The 22,265-nt window shown below is 39.5% G+C and overlaps 2 protein-coding genes across 8 annotated transcripts in view; one reads left to right on the top strand and one right to left on the bottom strand.

Moving 5' to 3' along the window:
• Window positions 1-2,272, bottom strand: part of dnmt3bb.1 (DNA (cytosine-5-)-methyltransferase 3 beta, duplicate b.1) — a 48,992-nt gene extending 46,720 nt beyond the window's left edge. The window contains exon 1 of one of the 6 annotated variants that reach the window (XM_044210180.1): window positions 1,722-2,272. In XM_044210180.1, the coding sequence (XP_044066115.1) occupies window positions 1,722-1,741 (20 nt within the window). In that variant the 5' untranslated portion in view covers window positions 1,742-2,272. The remainder of the gene's footprint in view (window positions 1-1,721) is intronic. The other 5 variants (XM_044210179.1, XM_044210183.1, XM_044210181.1 and 2 more) reach the window with 5 other exon arrangements.
• Window positions 2,273-5,041: 2,769 nt separating this feature from the next.
• commd7 (COMM domain containing 7) lies at window positions 5,042-13,042 on the top strand. 2 transcript variants are annotated; one of them, XR_006379406.1, is made up of 10 exons: window positions 5,042-5,218; window positions 6,837-6,890; window positions 7,107-7,209; window positions 8,939-8,995; window positions 9,147-9,184; window positions 9,548-9,638; window positions 10,856-10,905; window positions 11,006-11,054; window positions 11,137-11,248; window positions 12,681-13,042. XR_006379406.1 is itself a non-coding variant. In XM_044210197.1 (9 exons), the coding sequence occupies exons 1-9, from the start codon at window positions 5,138-5,140 to the stop codon at window positions 12,755-12,757; spliced, it is 600 nt and encodes a 199-aa protein (XP_044066132.1). In that variant the 5' UTR covers window positions 5,043-5,137; the 3' UTR covers window positions 12,758-13,042. The 2 variants fall into 2 exon arrangements, 1 of the variants encoding a protein (XP_044066132.1); XM_044210197.1 differs by lacking the exon at window positions 11,137-11,248 and having other exon boundaries at window positions 5,043-5,218.
• Window positions 13,043-22,265: the final 9,223 nt, after the last annotated feature.

The raw sequence follows: 22,265 nt of genomic DNA, 5'->3' as shown, positions 1-22,265 counted from the left end.
CTTATTTTCTCGAAAGATCTAAAAAAAATAAAAATAAAAATGCCAGCGAGTTGAGACCGTTTCATCTGTTTCCAATGCAAGTAAAAGCAAGAGTACTGTTTTTGTAATGAGACAATCTGCCTTATTCTGTCCAGATTAAAGCTAAAATGAAACTTTGAGTTAATCATTTCAATTATTTATTAAGCAGAAATGCCAACCACGCACTGGTTCCAGGTTCTAAAATGTGAGGATCTGCTACTTTTCTCTGTTGTGTATCACTGTAAACTCAATATGGGACATTTGAAGACATTCACATTTTGGGAAACTGTGATGGGTATTCTTAGAACACTAAACACTTAATTGTAAAGATAATTCAGATGAAGTGACACTGAAAATAAACGTTAACAGCACCCGTAATCCAGATACTGACACTTGTTCTTTGAACAGACAGATATGGCAAAAATGCTCTCGTTAAATGTCTTGAAGGCACACATTTGGTTGATTTTCCCACCGATGAATGCTATAAAAATGCACTAAAAGTTATATATATATATATATATATATATATATATATATATATATATATATATATATCTTGTGTTTGTGTTAACTTATTTAAGTCCTCTTGGAGCATGGGGAGGCCTATCTGCCCCTGCTGGCAGGTAAAATTACCCAACTACCTGGTAACAATATTAGAGATTAATCGATTATATCAACTATTAAGTTAATTGCCAACTATTTTGATGATCGATTAGTTCGGTTTGAGTCATTTTTAAAGGAAAAATAGTCAAAATTCTCTGATTCCAGCTTCTTAGCTGTGAATATCTTCCGGTTTGGAAACACTGATCGACATTTTTTCACCATTTTCGGACATTTTACTGACCGCGTCAACTAATCGATTAATCGAGAAAATAATTGACAGATTAATCGACAATGCAAATAATGGTTAGTCGCAGCCCTAGTCAATATTCCCCCAGAATTAACTCAACTGTATCACTGACTTCCCCAATGACTCCTCCCCTTCAACTTTCTGGCTTCTTTCTGCGCTTTCTGAATGAGAAGACTTTTTATTCGTTGTGTTTGTTCGAGCCTGTCTACCGACGACAGCTCGACCGATGATTCGCCAGGTGACAGGAGAGCGGTAATCCTAGGAGAAAGTTCAGCCGGTAAACCCCCCGCGTGTGCAGTGCAAGTTCAAACACCGGAGCGCGTTCAAAACCAGGAAACCACCGCCGCAAAAAAAAAAAAACAAAAAAAGAAAAATCCTGTCGTGCAATCCCAAGAACTCATGCAGTTAACCAGATCTAACATCACTCCACGGTCCACCCTGCAGGAACCACGCAAGGGCTTTTTAAAAAAATCACTGTCAAGTCACTTTTCAGCAGCGCACGCACACTTTCAAGTCGTAATAACAGCACTATACCGTGCGCTTAGAGCCCGGAGCCCGTTAAAACTCACCGCTCAGCACCAGGAGCAACGGTTTGAGTCCTTGCAGAAACACTGACTCTGATAACAAGAGATACGAGTCCTATAAAGTAAAAAACTGCCACCTCAAACTCTGCATTTAGCAGGAGAGATGCACTGTTACTCAAACGGTGCATGCGATAAACTGTGCGCTGCAGACGCGTTCAAGTCTAGGAATATTATAAGAACACTATCAGATATTAAAATCCATATAATCTCACAGCTATGAACGCCCGCGTGCCAATTATGATGATCACTGAGGTGTTTGGTTGAACTACCTGTTGCAGAATAACTTCATCAGGCTCCACTTCTACGTGCAGCTCGGTTTCGCCGTGCACATGTGCAAAAAAAAAAAAAGTCTACCGAGCTACAAACGTTACAAGTGCACGATGAAATGAAGGCGAAACACACCCCGAACAGCGAGGCTGGCCCCGCGCACAGCGTCAGGAAAACACATCAAATGTGACTTTTTTTTTTAAAGAAATATAATGTGCGCAAATAGTTTTTTTTTTTTTTCTATGCGAAGCTTTAATTATTCCGCTCGGTAAATGTCTGCAGTAAATCCCGCACAGCCGCCCTCCGCGGTGACAAACTTACATAACCATCCACGCGTCTTGCGCTCATCCACGGCGGGGAAACGAGGACGGGAGCCGCGTTGCTGTCCGCAGAGTCAAACTTGTGGAAAATGTTTTTTTTTTTTTTTTTTAAAAGAGTTGAAAATCAGCCTTGAACATAAGCTCGAATCCGGACTCGGTCTAGTCCTCTCGCATGAGTTGTTCACTCTGTCGGAGCATGCTGCTGCAGATCTCTCTCTCTCTCTCTCTCTCTCTCTCTCTCTCCTTGTGTGACTCAATGTCTCTCTCTCTCTCTCTCTCTCTCTCTCTCTCCTTGTGTGACTCAATGTCTCTCTCTCTCTCTCTCTCTCTCTCTCTCTCTCCTTGTGTGACTCAATCTCTCTCTCTCTCTCTCTCTCTCTCTCTCTCTCTCCTTGTGTGACTCAATGTCTCTCTATCTCTCTCTCTCCTTGTGTGACTCAATGTCTCTCTCTCTCTCTCTCTCTCTCTCCTTGTGTGACTCAATGTCTCTCTCTCTCTCTCTCTCTCTCTCCTTGTGTGACTCAATGTCTCTCTCTCTCTCTCTCTCTCTCTCTCTCTCTCTCTCTCTCTCTCTCCCTGACTGAGTGCACTTCGCTGTGGGTCGACCTGCAGACACACATGGGAGCAGATTGGTCGCTCAGAGCGATCAGGGCTTTCCTAGGTGAGAATGTGAACTCCCATTTTCTGTCTAAAAAATGTGAGCAGGAACTACTTTTTTTAACACCTCCCTCCTCCTCCTCCTCCTCCTCCCCCTCTCTCTTTGTAGTTTCAGTAAACCTGGCTTCATCATATTTCATTAGAAAAAAGAGAGAAGGGAGAAACACCTAGAAAGACTTTCCCTTTTTGCCCCGGGGAGGCGAAACGCAGCTGAACAGAAACCACAAGTAGCCGACATGTTTACAGCTCTCTGTACTCAACTACTTATATATATATGACAGAAAATACATGCTGATTGTCTGTCAAAGTAAAGGCATAAAAAAGTAGAGTCAGTGGTGGAAAGTAGCCTATTAATATTATATTATATATATAATATTATATAATATTATATATTATTATTTGTACTTAAGTACAATTTTAAGGCACTTTATACATCCACTCCACTACATTTAAGAGGCAAGTATTGTACTTTTTACGTAACTACATTTATCTGATACCTATAGTTACTTTTCAGATCAAGATTTCACAATCAAATCATTTAATAATCATATAGATGATGATGCATTGTTAAAGATTAAACCGGTGGTGAGAGAAGTACTCCTTTACTTAAGTATGAAATACCAGATTATGTAAGCAAAATGTGCTTCTGCAGTTTTGTGACACATTTTTTGTACGCAGGTTGTTTTTTTTTAAAAACTGTACCAGTTCAGCATGTTTTATAAGCTGATCACACGTTTTGTATGTAAAGTCTGCAAAGTAACAAGTATTCAGCGATCAAATAAATGAAGTGAAGTACAATATTTGCCTGTTTAAAGAAGCAGAAAATGAAAATACTCAAGTACAACTTCCTCTAAATTGTACTTAAGTACAGTAACTGAGGAAATGTACTTAATACCAACCCAAAAGTATATAAAGTAGTTTATTAGCTCCACTGTGACAAGCAGAGGTGGAAGAAGTACTCATATCTTTTACTTAAGTAAAAGCAGCACTACTCTGCTAAGTCCTGAATTAAGTGAAGTAAAAGTACAAAAGTATTCAAAATATAGACTACTTAAAGTAGCCTCCCAAAAGTAAAAGTACTCATTATGCAGAATGGCCCATTTCAGAATCATATATATTATATTATTGGATTATAATTATTGATGCATTAATGTGTCCGTCACTTTAACGTTGCAGCTGGTGAAAGTGGAGCTAACGACTTTACACACTGCTGGGCGGCTTGTGAATTTACCCCTCGAGGATCAATAATGTCTTATTAATAACATTATAATAATCCATCACTTTGTTTGCTGATTATATTTTTCAAATCTACAAAGTAACTAGTAACTACAGTTATGAAATAGATGTAGTTGAGTAAAAAGTACAATATTCCCCTCTGAAATGTAGTACAGTAGAAGCATAAAGTATCAGAAAATGGAAATACTTAAGTACATGTACCTCGAAATTTTATTTCAGGACAAAAGTTGAGTATTTCGTTACCTTCCACCACTGCTTACAGGTAATGTATGAGTGATAATAACTCAATAATATGATATTCTGAAGTACTATGTAATATTACTGTGTTATGTGTAATAGTCCTACATTCAAAAGCGTACTTAAACAAAAGCAGCACGTACTTAAAAGTAAAAGTAGGCTGCCTGTTATGCAGAGATTCAGAACAACTTTAATAAGTTAGTACTTAGATCCTTTACTGAAGCAAAAGTACACAAGTATTATCATCAAAGTTAACTTAAAACTCGTCGTGTGTGTTGTGTTATTACAGGCATATTATTGGCTTACAGTTACTGATGCAGTGATAAATAATAAGCAGCACTTTGTGGAAATCTACCTGCAGGAAGTGTAATTTACAACGTGTGTCGCATCTCGTGAGTCCGTCATATGTTTTGTATGTAAAACCCTTATCTGCAAAGTAACCCGTCACTTCAGCTGTCAGATACATTTAACGGAGTAAAAGATGCATTTTCACTCTGAGATGTGGTGAAGTAGAAGTAGAAAGAAAATGGAAATACTCAAGTAGAGTACAAGTACCTCATAATTGTACTTAAGTGCAGTACACGAATGAGACTTCCTTGCTTTCCACCTCTGATTATAATATCAATATTATTTTATAATTATATAATAATTGTATTATTGTTTTATAGTAGTACTTTTATTCTGTAAATGTTGTTCTTTTGATCATTTTGTGAAACACTTTGTGTCACATGAACTTATATACTGAAATAAACAATATGTAATATTCTCATACTGACAATTTTAATTGATTATTTGCCGTTTTTTAATGATCAAATATCTTTATTTCTGCCTTAATTTCTCTCAACTTCCTTATAGCCGGCCATTGGGGCACGCATGCGCGTTGAAGAACCCGGAAGTGGGCTCCCCAACAGAGCATCCATGAGAGCAGCTCTGACGGTTTTTCACAGAAACAGCGCTGATAAGAAAAGATGCAGCTTCACTTCACTAAAGACGTTTTATCGGATTCTGTCAGCACCGACTTTCAGAACCTGAACAAATTCAACGAGCAGGTAAATACAGCAGGGTTTACAGGACGTGTTATTATTGTTATTCAGAAGGCTAAACGAAAGAGCATACGTTTAGCTAATTTAGCGATATTTCTGAGCACAGCCAGGTTTAAATCTGCTCGGAGCGCATTTGGGAAATAGCTGTCACGGTTTCTGAAGCTTTAAAGTTGAATAAAAGCGTGCGCGTGGTTATGAATTTGCGGGATTTAGCTCGTTATCCGGTGTAAAGTCAGTGTAAACACACCAGCTGACTGTGGATCACGTGACAGCAGTCTCCACTGGATCATTAAACAAAACATTACAGTCCATATTTCTACTGAAGCGTACTATAAATAAACTTAAATGAACACTGTGGAGTCACAGAAGCAGAGGTAACCTGTACCTGAATAAAAAAATTAAAAAAAAAATATATATATATATATATATATATATATATATATATATATATATATATATATATATATATAGTGAGGTTAATTTACAGTACACTTTAATTGTAAAAAAAGTTAAACTCTTGGGCTCAGCCATTAAATAGTTTAATTTTTTGGTCACTAAATTCCAAAAGCCCATCATAATTGACCAGAACCATTACATAGCCTGACCCTTACTGGATTTTGAGGCCGATACTGATACTAATACGTTGGTCGATTAGTAATTATGTTTTTGTTTTCAACATCTATCTTGATACAGATCCCTTAGATCTTCTTCTTTTAAAGAATTGTGACAGACACATAGTGAGCAGGACGTTTTTCAGTGTAAAAAATCCTCTTGTCAGCGTTGGACAAGCGATGTAAAGGTGACACTCTAAATGACCTCAAAACTACTTTTGTTCTGCAGTCTGTTTGTTTGTTACTCATCGGCCGACGTCGTGCACGAGATATCTGCAATAAGCAAATACTGTCCGATATATCAACGTACATCTGAAGCTGTTATTAGAAAATGTTCGGTATATTTCGTTGATCCTTAAAACAGCTCATTTTGTCCAACGCAACTTAAAATAAGCGCATTCAACATTTGTCAACATCGTAATGCATTTTAATGCTTCTCATGTCAGTGTTATAATCTTGAAATTTTAATTTTAATTAATTTTAAGTTTATTAGAAATTCAGGAGCTCCATTTATTACAGATGCAGGAGGATGCTGGGACTTTTTCTTTTGCCTGATGTCATTTTCTTACCAGGTGTGCGTTAGACAACACTTCTTTGTGTTTCTCAGTACTGTTGTGGAAAGAAATAGAAACGCATAGGCTGAAGTCACGCAGTTTGTGAAGGCGTATTACATCAAACTGCAGACATAGTCAGAAATAGAAAATAGGACCTCAGCTGTCTCACCCCAAACAAACCCTCCCAGTGATTAATTCTGATATTTAACCTTTATTGATCCAGGAAAGAAGCTTGCTGAAGGACTTCTAGACTGCATGTCTGTGATGATTTGGAACGAGTTAACAGTTTCTATAAAATGTTGAGATATATATACACACACTGTAATGGACAAAGGTGCTATGAGTTGTTGATCTTGATATAAAGAGCTGATCAAAGTGTGTATTTTTTTTTTTTCACTCCAACAAACCGAACATTTCTTCAGACATTAACCAAGACTTTTATTTCTTCATTTTGTGCAGCAATTCCTTCGTCTGATTGAAATTCTGTTCCAGTTCTTGCTGGAGCCTAAAGAGGTGAGCATGTACACACACACACACACACACACACACACACACACACACACACACACACACACGGTTTTGATGTTAATGGGACTTTGGACTCTGGAGTGATTAGCCTTGATAACTGAACCGAGGTAAAACATTGCCTGTCCTATTGTGTGTGTGTGCAAATGAATGCGTGTGTGCGTGTGCGTGTGCGTGTGCGTGTGTGTGTGTGTGTGTGTGTAGACGGAGAGGTTCATGCAGCAGCTCGGTGAGTTTGCAGGGGAACACGGGATGAGTGCCAGTCCTCTGAGGAACCTGATGAAGAGCGTCCTCCTGGTGCCGCAGGGTGGGAAACACACACATCCATCTGCTGAACAGTTCATTCCTTAAGACTAAGACAAACATAATTAAACCAGTTATTCCCCAGGATGTTAGATTGTCCCTCTGTTATCTACTTCAGTTAGTGATTTCCTACAGAATACATTTTGTTAACCACCAGGGAGCCCACCTGAATATCTCCGATTCAGTATTGTAGGTGAAAAGAGTGAAGGCGGTGTATAAATTGATATTTCTGCCCTGTCCTCAAACACATCGTTCTTAAAGGAATAGCTCAACATTTTGGGAAATATGCTTATTTGCTTTTTTTGGCTTTAAATTAGATGAGAAGATCTATACCACTCTCATTTCAGCGTAAGACTCATCCCCCCTTAAAAAAGCACCGCAGAGCGCCACAGGAAGTCATTCCTGCCTGTGGCCATCAAACTCTTCAACTCCTCCCTCTAAGTGTCAGTCTGTATGACCCTAAGTCATTAAACTGGACATTGGATCATTAACATCTCTGCAATACTTGAAATAATTGTGCAATATTCTCTGTTTAATACTCCGGTGCAATATACTCTGTTTCAGTTTAATTTATTGATATTTATTCATACTTCTGTTACTGCTGTGCAAAATCCACCGTCTCATAATCATCTTAATAAGCTGCACTTAACTTGACAGTACATGCACTACTACTTATTACTTATATCATTACATTGTATTATTATACCGTACATACTTATTATCAACCGGTAAATCCACTTTGTACTTCACACTTATTTTAATTTTATACTTAAATCCGCTTTGTACTTAATTTATCTTATTATAGTGTAATATAATACACTATAATCGTATTATAGTGTATTATATTTTTTGCTCAGTGCTTCTGTTCCTGTGTGCACTGACGTGACAGTGAGCAGCTGTAACAGAAGAGTTTCCCCTCGGGGATCAATAAAGTATTTCTGATTCAGATTCTGATGTCTGTATGCTAAATATGTAGCCGCTTAGCTTAGCATAAACACTGGAAACAGGTGGAAACAGCTAGCCTGGCTCAATCCAAAGGTTGAAAAAAAAACAAAACATGTAATGTAAGCTTTAGAGGTGCTGGTTACATGTGGACAGAGCAAGGCTAGCTGTTTCCCCTGCTTCCAGTCTTTATGCTAAGCTAAGCTAACCACCTGCTGGCTGTGGCTGTATATTTAGCGTACAAACATGAGAGTGGTATCGATCTTCTCATCTCACTCTCGTAAAGAACTATTCTTTTAATGCTGCAGAGTCTGATTTCTGCTCCTGTGTCTACTCTTCAGTCATTTTGTCATTGTGAGATAGTTTTAAGTTACTGCAAACTATGGAATCTAGCTCACTCTTTGTCTCTGAGGGGGCGTAATGCCGAAATCTTATGTTTACAGTTGATGTTTTAAATTGCTGGAACATTTTCTGCTCTCAAACTCCAGTATAACCAGTAGAAGTCTTGACATAAAATAATAATATATTATCCACAAAAGCGTTTTAATAGTTTATAAAGGTGGATTTTTCTTTTCTTTTAGTAGTCAAAAGCAATTAATCATGCAACTCTACTATCTATAGTATCACCTATCTCCTCTCAAGACAATACATACATGAAAGGGACTAGTTTTGAATTTTCCCACGACACTCAAGTTGATAGTCATGAAAGTTCGGTTATAAAGTGACAGAAAAGCTGCAGCCGCAGGAAGGTTTCCATCTCAGTTACAGTGATTCGCCTGTTTTCTCCTCAGGAGCCCTGAAGAAAAACCTGACAGCCGAGCAGATCAAAGAAGACCTGGTGACGTTAGGTACACATCCAAATCATTCACCACAGAAAACAGGGGCTAGGTCTAGCTGCTGGATAAGACGAGCTGTCATATCTTATGAAGTTCCCACTGTGTTTCTACTCATTATTGTTAAACCATGAAACCAAACCTGCTTTATCTGTTGATTCCTCAGGACTAAACGAAGACAAGGCGGCTCACTTTTCACAGCAGGTAACTGTCTATAAATTCCTGATTCTATATATATATATATATATATATATATATATATATATATATATATATATATATATATATATATATATATATATATTATATATATATATATATATTTTAATTTTAGATGCAACCAGTACAACACCAGAAAATGCTTATACGTATTACTTGTTCACTACCATTTGGATACCAGCACCCTCCTTCATAAATTAATTTATTAACATTCATAAATGTGTCTCTAATCCAATAGATAATCTGGGGCGGGGGGGAAATCCCCTGAAAATATCCTCCTTATTATTATACCAGATGTCATTTTATGAGCACAGGAGTCTTTCTGACATTTGTAACTGTGTTTCGCAGTGGGGGGAGCACTATGCGGCGCTGTCCAGGCTCGCTGTCGGACAGACTCTGATGGTCAACCAGCTGGTTGACATGGAGTGGAAGTTTGGAGGTAAGGCGAAGCAAAACCAGACATCACGTCAAATTTAGCTCTTGACAAAATTATAGGTTCACTTTGAGTCTATTTCTGAGCACACCGTGAGAGCTGCAGTTGTCTCTCCTCTCAAACTCTCCAGTACGTACTCATGAACACAGAGGCTCCAGTCTAGCATAGCCATTAGCATAGCTTATGTCCTCTACTTGTTTGTTTTGGCTTTAGTCTCATTTAAACACCTCAGATGTCTACGGCTGATGGGTCTCTGTCAGGCCTCATTGTTTATTCATACGACCTAATGACTACTTTAAACTCACAGGTATTCGAAATGCTAATGCAGGAGAATGATTAGCATCACGTTGAGCTGATCTTCATATTAAAAGACACTGCTTTTGATTGTAACGGTGGTGAGCAGGGAGTGCCACTGTTGTTTACTTGACTGTACTGTTGACTTGCAAATTATATTTAGCCAGACAAAGAGACTATGTCTCTGCATGTTGCCAATGAGTTGGCTGTATCCAGTCAGGCATCTGTGGAGACTTGACTAGTCTGAGAGCCAATATGGTCTCACAGGTTGGTATTCAAATGGACTATAAAGTCGAGTAAAATTTTATTTATATAGCCCAATATCACAAATTACAAATTTGCCTCAGGGGGGTTTAGTGCATAAAAAGAGTCCAGGTCCTTTTTTGTGAAACAGTCATTAGTAATGCAGAGGTGACAATCGAGCAGAAAGAGGCATTCGTGGTTTACTTAGCTTGAACAGTCAAATACGTACAGAAAAACATCTCTTAGTAACTGTAATGCAACAAAAGTCCCTGATAATTAAGTAAGAGATTAAGTAATTAAGTAAAACAAAAAGCAGTGTAAATCTCAGGTAAAATGGCTTATAAAAGAAGCCTTTATATACAGTAAAATTGAGTTTTAAAGCTGCATTAAGTCAAATTGCGTCCACTAGATGGCAGATGAACTCAAAAACAGGCTGATAGAGTCACGGTGCTGACATAATATCACCCCATAAAGATGTTATTTAGCAAGTAGCTGCCTATTTACACATTCAGCCGATACAGAGCAACACTATCATCCCGTTTGAGCTGTGTTTGATGAGTATAAGCTGTTTGGTCACCACCAACTCCTGAGAGGAAAAAAAAAAACAATAATGCGTTTTTGTCTGTGATTTCATTGGTCCCTTTGTATGAATCTAAGTATCATGATGTGTTTTCTGACCTCCACAGTGACGGTCGGCACCAGTGAAGTACAGAAAGTGGGCAACATCTTCCTGCAGGTGGGAAAACTCTGCAAACCCTGCATTCAGCTGACCTCACACGCACACTTACACACCCTTTTGTTCAGTTTTGTTGAACACAAACTTTGTCCTCTTGCAGTTGAAACTTGTGGTCAGGAAGGGGAATTCCACTGAAAACGTCTACATGGGTGAGTGACTCTCTGCCGTTACTGACACGAACAGCACTGGAACCATTTTAATTATGTTCATGTGATTTATTTTATTTGGCAGGAGCCTCCTGCCTAACTGGATCTCACGCTGTCACGTCCAGATGAGTGCAGCAGCATGAATGAAGCATTTGAACAAAGAAGTGCAGTAGTGCTTCTTTTATTCTGTGTTGCAAGTGAGGTGTTTACTCTTAGGAGTTAGCTGTGTTGCTTAACACAAGCAGTATATTTACAGCATAATCAGCAGGGATCAGTAGACTCAGCTTGACCCACTGAGATGGACCCTATAATTTACTTTCACATTCTTCTGACATTCGGCTACTACTACAACAGCAGCTGCCCATTTTGGAAAAGCTTTACAAATGTGATTTATTTATTTATTTATTTTTTTTTTTAAACGCTTGAGCACCAATAGCAGAATTACATTACATACGAATAGATATTATCAATGCTTTGGTGATCTGTTTGATGCACGTTTAGCATTTCAGTGTGCGACTTGGTGGCAGCTGATAGAGCTAATGGCTGATGGCTTTGGATGGAAAATGCTTCACATTTTTACGCAGTCTCTCTTTTCATGACCCCCTGCAGCTGAAAAATAATCCTAAATATTAAATCTTGTGTTAACACAGTTTTTAATGAGTTAGCTTTTGCCTTTATACACTGCAGGAGTGTTTCCAACAACATAAGGCATCTGGCATACTATATATCTAGTGTCTGGTATATTTTGATGGTAAACAGCTGGAATTTAATACATCCTAACGGTACTAATGTCCAGACTGAGGGGACTTCTGTGTTTTGAAGGCAAACAGCAAGAATATATGTTAACGTTACCTGTGCTCTTAAGCAGTGCTACCCATTGGTAGTCTGGGACGCACCTGCAGTTCATTTCTCACAACCTGCAAGAGCTAACTTTGTGTGGTCTCCTTTAGCATTATTACTGCTAGTAGTTGCTGTTTCTCACTGGAAGTCCATGCGCCACGTTAGTTTGCTAGCGCTGCCAGATGTCTGTCAACATGAGGCGCGCTGTTTAAAAAAAAGTTTTGGAAATGTGATGAGTGCCACGTACTCAAATTCTCCTCTTAAAAGTATTTTTTCTGGTTTCCAACAAGTTGCTTATTTTCTAAACACTGAAAATGTCCATATATTAGCTGTCATGACATTTGTGACAATGAGTTTTCTACCCCCACCCCTTCCCCGATTGTTTATAAATGGAAAACTCATCTATATCTTAAATCTTTAGCAGATAAAACCAGCAGTATGTGGATGGCTAAATACAACTAGTGTTTAATAATTCATTTCATAAGTTTTATTTTTATTTGAGTGGACTGACCCTTTATAAACCAGACCAAATATGCCAATAATGCCCAACAAAGCAGACATTTCAAGCTCTTTACTTCTAGAGAATTATTCCCTTTAAAGAGCTACCAGACACTTTTAGATCAGAAAATGAAGAAAGCTGTCGTGAAACAGGATCTTCCATTGGTTGAAACATTGCTGTTTATACCAAAGTGTGAAAGATTTTCTTTGTAGTGTAATGGCAGTAGCACTCAGTTAATCTCAGTCTTTCTCCACTAACTGTTTCCTGTTTTCTTCCCTCATCTCTTCCAGAGTTGACGCTCCCTCAGTTTTATAACTTCCTACACGAGATGGAGAGAGCCAAGGCCAGCATGGAGTGTTTCAGCTGAGTGTGTGTGTGTGTGTGTGTGTGTGTGTGTGAGTGTGTGTGTGTGTGTGTGTGTGTGTGTGTGTGTGTGTGTGTGTGTGTGTTCATGTCAGGCTGTAGCTGCAGGGCAGTGTGTGGTATGTATTATGTCATTTTGTGGCACTGACGACCCCCCAGTGACTGAAGCTAAACACAAAAACAAATTTTATTTACTGCCAGACATTTATACTCAAATCTGCCAATAAACATGTATATAAACAAAACAATCACTTTGATTTATGTGGGAATAAAGCAACACTCCTGTCAATGGGTTTCTTTCTCCTTTCTCTGGCGTTAGCAGGGGAAGTGTTTTCTGAGAAGCGAGATGTGAAGTCTGATCTTTCATCGAGAACTTTCTCCTCGTCTGTAATTAAGATGAAACTTAAATGAGCCCTGTGGGGAATGTTTGGCATTTTGATCCAAAACAAACACTGTAAAATGAAGAGAAAACCTCGCCCAGACCTCTTTTATCCAGTTCGGTCCTGAGGTGATGAATTGATTTTGAATTAAAAGAATATTGCATACATACAGTACATGTCTTTACACATAGACCGATAGATACATACACAGTGAGATACACATGAAAGAGCATGTTGACCTTTTCCACCCAAGAGCATACATTGCTTGGTTTAAGAAAAAAAAAGGTGAATGAATAAAACAACATGCTAATTAGCAGCAATAAGAGATGAAAGGTAGATAAAATGAGTGGCGATGAAAGCCTTGATAGCGATGAATACCACACTGAAAAAACCTTGAGGCAGATTTCAGAGGGTTGAATGTCTCAGTTGTACGTGTGTCTACTAGTCCTCGTCATTCCTCAGCACTTTTATGCTTTTACAATATACAGTAATTAGCTCAGCACCTAACTGAGCGGTATTGGCCCTTTGGGATATTTTCTACACGTCTGTGACAGTAAAATGGTTCCAACAGTCTGTCTGGCCGACTCTGAGGAATATGCTCAGCAAATTTCATGGCAGTCCGCCCACTAGATCACAAGTTATCTTATTCTCGGAGGCTTCTCCTCGATCTGTTGTGGCTTTTATTGCCCCTCATTTGCGCGTTGCTACGTACAAAAGCGTCTGGAAAATGAATAAATGGAATTTTGTCTGGGAAGTTGACGTTTTGGCCTAAAAAGTCTGTACAGGTGAAACAAGATTAAGGGGGGGGGGGTGTATTTACTAAGCATGTCTCAAATGGCTGTACGGGGGCAAAATGTTGCGTCACCACGATTTTTCAAATTAGGAAGGTACTTACTAAGACTACAGATGTGAATGACTTGCATACAGTGCTGCTAAATGAGACCTGATATTGGGCTTTATATTGTTTAACACCACAAACTGCAGCCTCCAAAATGATCATACAGTTGAATCTAAAACAGTTTCAACAAAAACCGAACATTATAACCTGCATGACGGGAGGATTTGTTGCAGGACCGTTTGTATTAGACTGCTTTAGTTTTAGCTCAGTGTACCTAATAAACTGGCAACTGGCTGTAAATTTCCATTCTCTCCTCCCAGTGTTGCCAGATCGGGCGGTTTAGGGTTGCATTGTGCGAGGTAAAATGGGCTCGGGCAGGTGGACAGGAAGTATAATTATAAATATAAATATATTCATAAATTATAGTTGTGTGAACACATCCACTCAGCACAACTTTGATATGACATAATTTATATTCATTTTGCTGCGAGGAGATATGAGTTACCATCATTACCACCCACCTGCGGCTTACCCTGTCCCGAGGCTGCACATCTTAGCAGTGGATAGACTCTATTTAGTGCTCATTGTTTTATGATATGAGTGAGTGATGTTTCTGTCTCTTTTTCAGACTGCCATAACTCACTTTGTATTTTCTCAAACATGTAATTTATCATAATCATGAGCAAGATCAGACTTATACCTCTTGACTGTGGTGTACCATTATCAGTGTCTGGAAGCCCGGATTTCACTTCACGGACAGTTCTTCCCCTGTGGAAATCTTGTATCTAGTTAAACATCCTGCCGTATATACACTATATAGATCCAAAACAGGCAGATAATTGTGCCCCCATTAAAAATAGTGGTATTTTAAACTTCCCATCAGCCATGGAATCAGCCCTGACCCAGTCTGAACACGCTCTAACAGGGGTCTATCTGCAACCGTATCATCAACAACTAACAGACTGTACCTGGACAAAAAATTCCTCTACAGCTGCGCTAATGTTGGAACTCCAGTTTGTAATAACTAAAATACATCTGTTACTGGCTACTTACCAGTGTTTACTCACTCCTCTCACATCTTCCCCTGAGCTTAACCTCACCGATGCCTCTGCATTTAACACTCCTTTGCTGTTTGTCCCCCTTGTAAAGCTGCGCCTTTATTTGCAAGAATGTTCTCGTGTATGCTATTGACAAATATATGTCAGAACTCAGGATTCCCTACTCGGAAAGATAAATCATCTGTTTAATTCGGAGTTCCTCGTCAGGAGGTGTGGCATACTCTCTCAAGCTCTCTTAAGTTCTGGGCCTGATGTCAAATGAAACCTGGCTGCCCACGCTCGTACAAAACTGCATGCTTTTAAAAATATTTCTTTGCAAAATGGGTCTGTGACTTATGGAGGATAAATGAAAATTAGATTTTTATTGTATTTTCCAAATAGGGTTAAATAGATCCTGGTTCTCCATAAGGAACGAAACATGCAAACCCTTCACCTACTGGAGTTGTTCATGGGTTTTTTTTTTGTCCGTGGTAGCTTGAACATATGGTGTCCTCATTTCCTCATCCGGCCATAAACAAACACAGCATTATGTCGTCTTCCTGAAACATGTCCCCAAGCCCCCCCACACCATTGCAAAGTTATGGTTAACACCACCCTCCCATTTTTAAGAGCCTCCCTGGCTCGTGTATCTCTGACGCTTGTGTCATCTGAAGTTTTGTCTCTTGTAAGCGCACATCGACAGCAAAAGTTAGAACAACACATTTAATGTAGTTTTCCTGGCGCCTCAGTAATATTTGCCCTTTTACGCTTAAGACTATTTGTTTTTGTTAACCTTTCAAGCAGTAGAATTACACCTTTAAAATCAGCTTTCCAGATGAAGCATGTTTTTTTTCAGTGGCATTCTGTTACGTTTAGTTCAGGAGGCGGACCCACGAGCAGACAAGACACACGGGGAAACAGGTGAAATGAACAAAAGATTACTTTATTATTTAATATGGAGGAACACAATACACCTAAGGGCGGCTGAGAAGTCCAGGAAAAAGTCCAAACAAAGAATACTCCTAAAAGAGTCCAGGGAGCAGGGAATCAGAGACACTGGGTAACGAACGCAGGGTACGACGACGATCTGACACTCAACAAAGGAAACACACAGACTTAATACACTCAGGTAGGGGAGACAACGAGACACAGGTGGAACCAATAAGGCAAGCAAACTAATCACAAGCAGGAAGTAAAACTTATTCCATCCTCAGCTGCTCTTTATCTTTGCTCATGTCAGATTGGAGCAGAATTTAACCAAAGGAGGGATTTTTTTTTGTGTGTGTGTGTGTGGAAAGGCTGTGCTCATCATCAGTAAGATATGACTCAGCCAGATAAACTCTGGCTCTTCACCTATACAAACCTGTACTGTCTTCTTGATACTGCAACCACTTACTGAGCAAATATCCCCCTTCTCAAAAATGTCTTTCTCATTTTGACATTTTGTTTTTTCCAGCACTCATGAAGCTTTAAGCACACGAAAGTAACTAAACTCGTGGTTTCTCTCTAACTCCCCTCTCTCAGGGATTCTGTTGTCTAATTCTCATTTTTACCACATTCACTTTGTCCTCTATTTTGGCTTGCCACCCTTTTTTCTCTCTCTCTCTCTTTCCCTCTCTCCGTTGTCACTGCCTCTCCTTCCTCTCATTGTGTGACCCGGCATGTTGCTGCATGTTCTCATCCACACCGGAAAAGTGTAAAGATCTCCTGTGCTGCTCTGAATTGTTTTTCTGTCATTGAATTTCAGTTTATTGTTTAAAAAAAAAACAACAGTATTTCAGTGCATCTGTGACTAAAAGGGCCAAAGCTTGTACTTGCTGTGTTATGGGTCTTCTAGATGTTGCAACTTTTTAGGCTAATATTACAGAAGTGCCATTGAAATAATATTCAGAGCATTCAGGAGCAGTAGCTTAGAGACAGGGTCGCTGGTTCGAATCCCTGGATGGAAAAGGAAAGAGAGAATCCGCACCATCGTCCACTGCTTTAACACTTAATGAGTGAATTTTCATTACAGTACAACTGTACTGTCTCTGCAGTTAGTGAGGACAGAGAGTCACCTGTTCGAACATAAGACTGGATGGGAAAACTTGGGCGTGTTTTTTTTTAATAAAAATGTCGAGCAGTGTGTCAAATACTGGTGAAAACTGAATTTCAGTTTCATAAATTTTGCTGCTGACATCTAAACTTCACTCAAATATACAAATGGACTATTGTTAATCTGCTAATGTCCTGTTTGTTTGTTAAGCCAAGCTAGCGACGTGGCTCAAAAGGGTGAATCGTAACGACGTCCCCTGACTTTTCCCTTCTCTAGCGCCACCAGCAGGTTGACATTTGTTTGAACTATTGGATGGATTTGTATGAAATTTTGTACAGACAATCACGTCCCCCTCAGGATGAACTGTAATAACGTCTGTAAACCCCCTGAATTTAGCTCTAAAATGTAATCTGTCCAATATTTTGATTAATGACCAAATACCTACACAACATTCCCATCAGCCTCAGCTGTACAGGTGTGCTGGTTAGCAAATGTTAGCATGCTAACACGCTAAACTAAGCTACTGACCATGGTAAATATTATATCTGCTAAACATCAGTGTGTTAATATTGTGAGCATGTTAGCATGCTGATGTTAGCATGTGGCTCAAAGCACTGCTATGCCTACGTACAGCCTCGCAGAGATGCTAGCATGGCTGTAGTCCTAGTTTTGTTGTTTGTTTTCATTGACTGTTCCCTGAATTGAGGATTGAATTGCCCCATGTGGGAGCAATAGCGCCGAATTGTTTATCGTGCACATCGTGCACCAGCCTGCGTGCTGCCTGTTGCCGTAGCTCTGTCTCGTCGTCTTACTTTTTCCAACTTTTAGTTTTCCTGTTTGCTGTAACAAAAGAGTTTCCCCCTCGGGGATCAATAAAGTATTTCTGATTCTGATTTAAAAGCTTTTAATGTGCCCTTGAGCAAGGTACAGAACTTCTGACTGCTCCAGTGCACAACAAAATACAGGTTGCATTAGTCAGAGAATGAATGAAGCAGAACATTGTTGAAAAACAGCAGCGTGAATGTTCCTTAAAAAAAAAAAAAAAAATACAAGGTTATTTTATGAATGGAAGCGTTGCTCTTCATAGAGACACAGAGCCAGCAGTATGGTTTAACATGTTTGACATGTTCCTTCATTACAATCAACACGTCAAGTGTAATTCATTCTGAAAACGGCTCCACGACTGCGCGTTTGACCTCTGACACTTTCTGTGTGGCAGACAGACCGTACTCGGACACGTGCTTCCACATGTTTACAGTTCTTTGTCAGTGTGATGAGATGAAAGCAATAATATGTCACTCAGTGGGACAGTACAGGTTTTTCTTATGTTTTTAATAGTTTTTGGACAAGAATCCTTGTATTAGGATAAATTCATTGTCAGTTTTAGTCTCTTCAGGAGATTTGCTGTTGATAATAAAGACATACGACACCGGCTTTATCCTGAAAAGACCTGCCTCAGCTGTATTTGTCTCTCTTTGTGATCCACGGTGGGTGTTAAATATGTAACACCTCGTTAATATGTTGATTTGCACATGACTGCCAACCGTTCTGTGTGATTCTGCTTTTGGTGTGGTATGGCATAAATTATCCTGACATCCAGCAAGCTTTGATACTCTTAATCTTTCCATCTCTTGTCTTTTCTGTCAGCAGTTGCTCTCCTGTAGTTACCGTCACTCACCCCAAAAAAAAAAAAAAAAAAAAAAGAACAGCGAATAGTTTTCTGTATTTTTTGCCAAGTGTCAATCCTTTGATGTGAGGTGCAGTCAGAGAAATCGAAAATTATGTTAAATGTCACAGGTAATAATTTAAAAATGACAAGCTTATCCCACCTCCAACCCCATATGTGTTTGTGTGTGTGTTTATGTCTGCTGTGTGTTTTCCCAGTGGGGAATAACCAATGGTCTTTCCTGGGAAAGAGTCTGTTTGGAAAAAGAAGAGATTAGAGAGATGGCCTGATAAGTGTGTGTGTGTGTGTGTGTTTTACCGTTGGACCTACAGAGGGAAGAGGAAGTTTATGGGAACTAACTCCAATAGCTCACAGCTGTCAAACGATATAAGGGTGTTCTTTACTTCTCATCGTGCCCCCAAGCTGAGAACACACAGGATGCACGTTCCTACAAGCTGTAAATGTACGTTATATGTGTGTTTGTGTTTGCACCTGAGAAAGAAAGGCTGTGGCGAGTGACCTTTCTTAAGATTTTGCCTAAAAATGATGGTGCTTTTGTGTCTATTTGGGTGTGTTTGTGTATGTGTTCAGGCCAGGTGCAGAAAGACAAAACCCAGAGATTAGATGAGTAATGTGCCTCCTGATGTCAGTAAAGTTCATCAGAGGCCTTGAGTTTGGGGTCAAGGGACGGTGCCTGGGCGTGTTTTACAACCTAAAGTAGTAAAGCGGTAGTAGCATTAGCAGAGGTATTAGGAGTCGTAGAAACATCCCTTTAAATCAGTTTAAAAACACCCTAATTGTCTTTTAATCACATGCAACTATGTGGAATGCCTACTGCTGAATGAAGTCAGCTGCCATCACCTGGCTCTCCACATCCCACCAGTCACTGGCAACACCTGAGAAGACAGAAAAGTTCATTGCAATAAAGGTATTCAGTCGCTCGCACTCAGTGAGATCATAAAGTTTATTGAGGCAGTTTGGCAGCAGCCCCTGCAGGTAGAAGTGTCCATCTGTGACTCCCCTCACACTGTTAAAGTGGAGAACCCCTCCACTTTAGTCCTAGCTCCCAGCTGGTCATAGAGTAGGAGACCTGCCTCCCTGCAGACCAAAAACAAGGAAACAAATTGTCATTTTAAGTCCCCAGTTTGGGCCCTCGGGACATGATGGTTCCCTAGGCAGCTGTTGAGACCTGCCCTGATTGTAGCAGCAGCCAGTAACTTTACTATGACATATAATATAATATTAATATTTCATGGCTTTAGCATACCATTTTAAAGTGGTTAGCTTATTGCAGGTCCACAATCTTTCTAGTAATCTCTAAATAAATATTTAAAGTTTTAACTGAGCATACTTTCTCTGTAAGCATTGATTTTGGAATATGCTTATCACAAGACATCCAGGCCTCTAGGTTAAAGCTGCTTCATCGCATTGATATTTAGTTGCTGTTAAAATACAGGTTTCTGAGAAAACGCTGGTAGTAGAGACCCCTTTACCCCAGCATGAACCTAGATGTCTCTTGACCTGTAATTCCCCAAATCAACGTTTGCTCTCAACGCTAGTATTCAGACTTTCCAGTTTATAGTTCAATATTTGTGTGAGGAGAGCACTGGTTTACACGTTCTGTATGTCCCTTTTTCTTCACACATTGCTAAATCAGTTTGGGTTGGATGTAGCCGGTTTTATTATCTGCGTACCTGAACGTCTTTTTCCCACAGCTAGAAACCAGAGGAACAAGACTCTTATCTGTATCAACATCACAAGGTGCAACACTGGAGCTGCTTCACTGACGGTGTATGAAAAGCAGAGAGGAAAGTGCACAGCAAGGTTTGAATTCAGCTCTTTAACTGGAGATAAACCAGACAGTTTTTACTGCAATGTCACATATAAACTGTTTTGTGATCAAGAGCCAAATGCTGGAGCGGCTTCATTAACAATATAATGACAGCGGGGTGTGTGAGCTGACAGAGAATAGATGGATAGATGCTGTTAAATACCTCTTTGGACTGAGATACACTCTGACATCAGTTAGGTAAGCTATGAATAATGACACCTCAGGGCATCATTTATTAGTCTTGGCTACACTTCAGTATGATGGCTTTTATTTAAAGGGACAGTTCACCCTAAAATCAAAAATACACACTTTTCTTACCTGTAGTTTTATTTATCCATCTAGATTGTTTTGGTGCGAGTTGCTGAGTTTTGGAGATACCGGCCGTCGAGATGTCTGCATTTTTTGAACATAATGGGACTATATGGCGCTCGGCTTGTGGTGCTCAAAGCGGCAAAAAAAAAAAAACATTTGAAAAACTCAACAGCAACGTCTCTTTCCAGAAATCATGACCCGGTTACTCCACAGATTTGCTGTGAGCAGTTTCATGTAGGGACTATTTTCTTTCTACTGATAGTTCCTACTTGAAAAATAGCACTACAGAAAAGAAGAAAAATATGTACAGTGGTGTGCAAAAGTGTTATTTTTTTGCATGTTTGTCACACTTAAATGTTTCAGATCATCAAACAAATTTAAATATTAGTCAAAGATAACACAAGTAAACACAAAATGCAATTTTTAAATGAAGGTTGTTATTATTAAAGGAAAACAAAATCCAAACCTACATGGCCCTGTGTGAAATACTGATTGCCCCCTAAACCTAATAACTGGTTGGGCCACCCTTAGCAGCAACAACTGCAATCAAGCGTTTGCAATACCTTGCAATGAGTCTTTTACAGCGCTGTGGAGGAATTTTGGCCCACTCATCTTTGCAGAATTGTTGTAATTCAGCCACAATGGAGGGTTTTCGAGCATGAACTGCCTTTTTAAGGTCATGCCACAGCATCTCAATAGGATTCAGGTCAGGACTTTGACTAGGCCACTCCAAAGTCTTCATTTTGTTCTTCTTCAGCCATTCAGAGGTGGACTTGCTGGTGTGTTTTGGATCATTGTCCTGCTGCAGAACTCAAGTTCGCTTCAGCTCGAGGTCACGAACAGATGGCCGGACATTCTCCTTCAGGAGTTTTTGGTAGACAGCAGAATGCATGGTTCCATTTATCACAGCAAGTCTTCCAGGTCCTGAAGCAGCAAAACAGACCCAGACCATCACACTACCACCACCATATTTTACTGTCGGTATGATGTTCTTTTTCTGAAATGCTGTGTTACTTTTACGCCAGATGTAATGGGACACACACACCTTCCAAAAAGTTCAACTTTTGTCCACAGAGTATTTTCTCTGTGGACTGACGAGACAAAAATTTAACTTTTTGGAAGGTGTGTCTCCCATTACATCTGGCATAAAAGTAATCTAGGCAACGAGTACAAATCCTGCAACATGCATTCAGTGAAAAGTAGTAAAAATAAATACATCATTACAGATGCACCAAATATGTCCTGTCAACACACACACTGCAAACGAATTGGCTCAAAACCTGGCAGTAAACACACTATGCAACACTATGAACTAAAAATGATGCCGTCCCTACAAGGAATCTGATTGGACAAGCTCTAACCAATGGCGTAGCTTAGAATAGTCTCTTCCGTCCTGTGACCCAATCAGTTCAA

This window comes from Siniperca chuatsi, linkage group LG10, assembly GCF_020085105.1.
Source record: "Siniperca chuatsi isolate FFG_IHB_CAS linkage group LG10, ASM2008510v1, whole genome shotgun sequence".
In the NCBI taxonomy this organism is placed as follows: domain Eukaryota; kingdom Metazoa; phylum Chordata; class Actinopteri; order Centrarchiformes; family Sinipercidae; genus Siniperca; species Siniperca chuatsi.
The sequence above is the reverse complement of the archived record's forward strand: the minus strand, read 5'-3'. Positions and strand labels throughout refer to the sequence as shown.

What these genes read in the sequence shown, in the direction of transcription:
- commd7 (XM_044210197.1), top strand. Translation starts at nt 5,138, where the DNA reads ATGCAGCTTCACTTCACTAAAGACGTTTTATCGGATTCTGTCAGCACC. An exon ending in TGAACAAATTCAACGAGCAG is followed by an intron (nt 5,219 to 6,836) that starts GTAAATACAGCA and finishes CATTTTGTGCAG; the next exon opens with CAATTCCTTCGTCTGATTGA. An exon ending in CGTCCTCCTGGTGCCGCAGG is followed by an intron (nt 7,210 to 8,938) that starts GTGGGAAACACA and finishes TTTTCTCCTCAG; the next exon opens with GAGCCCTGAAGAAAAACCTG.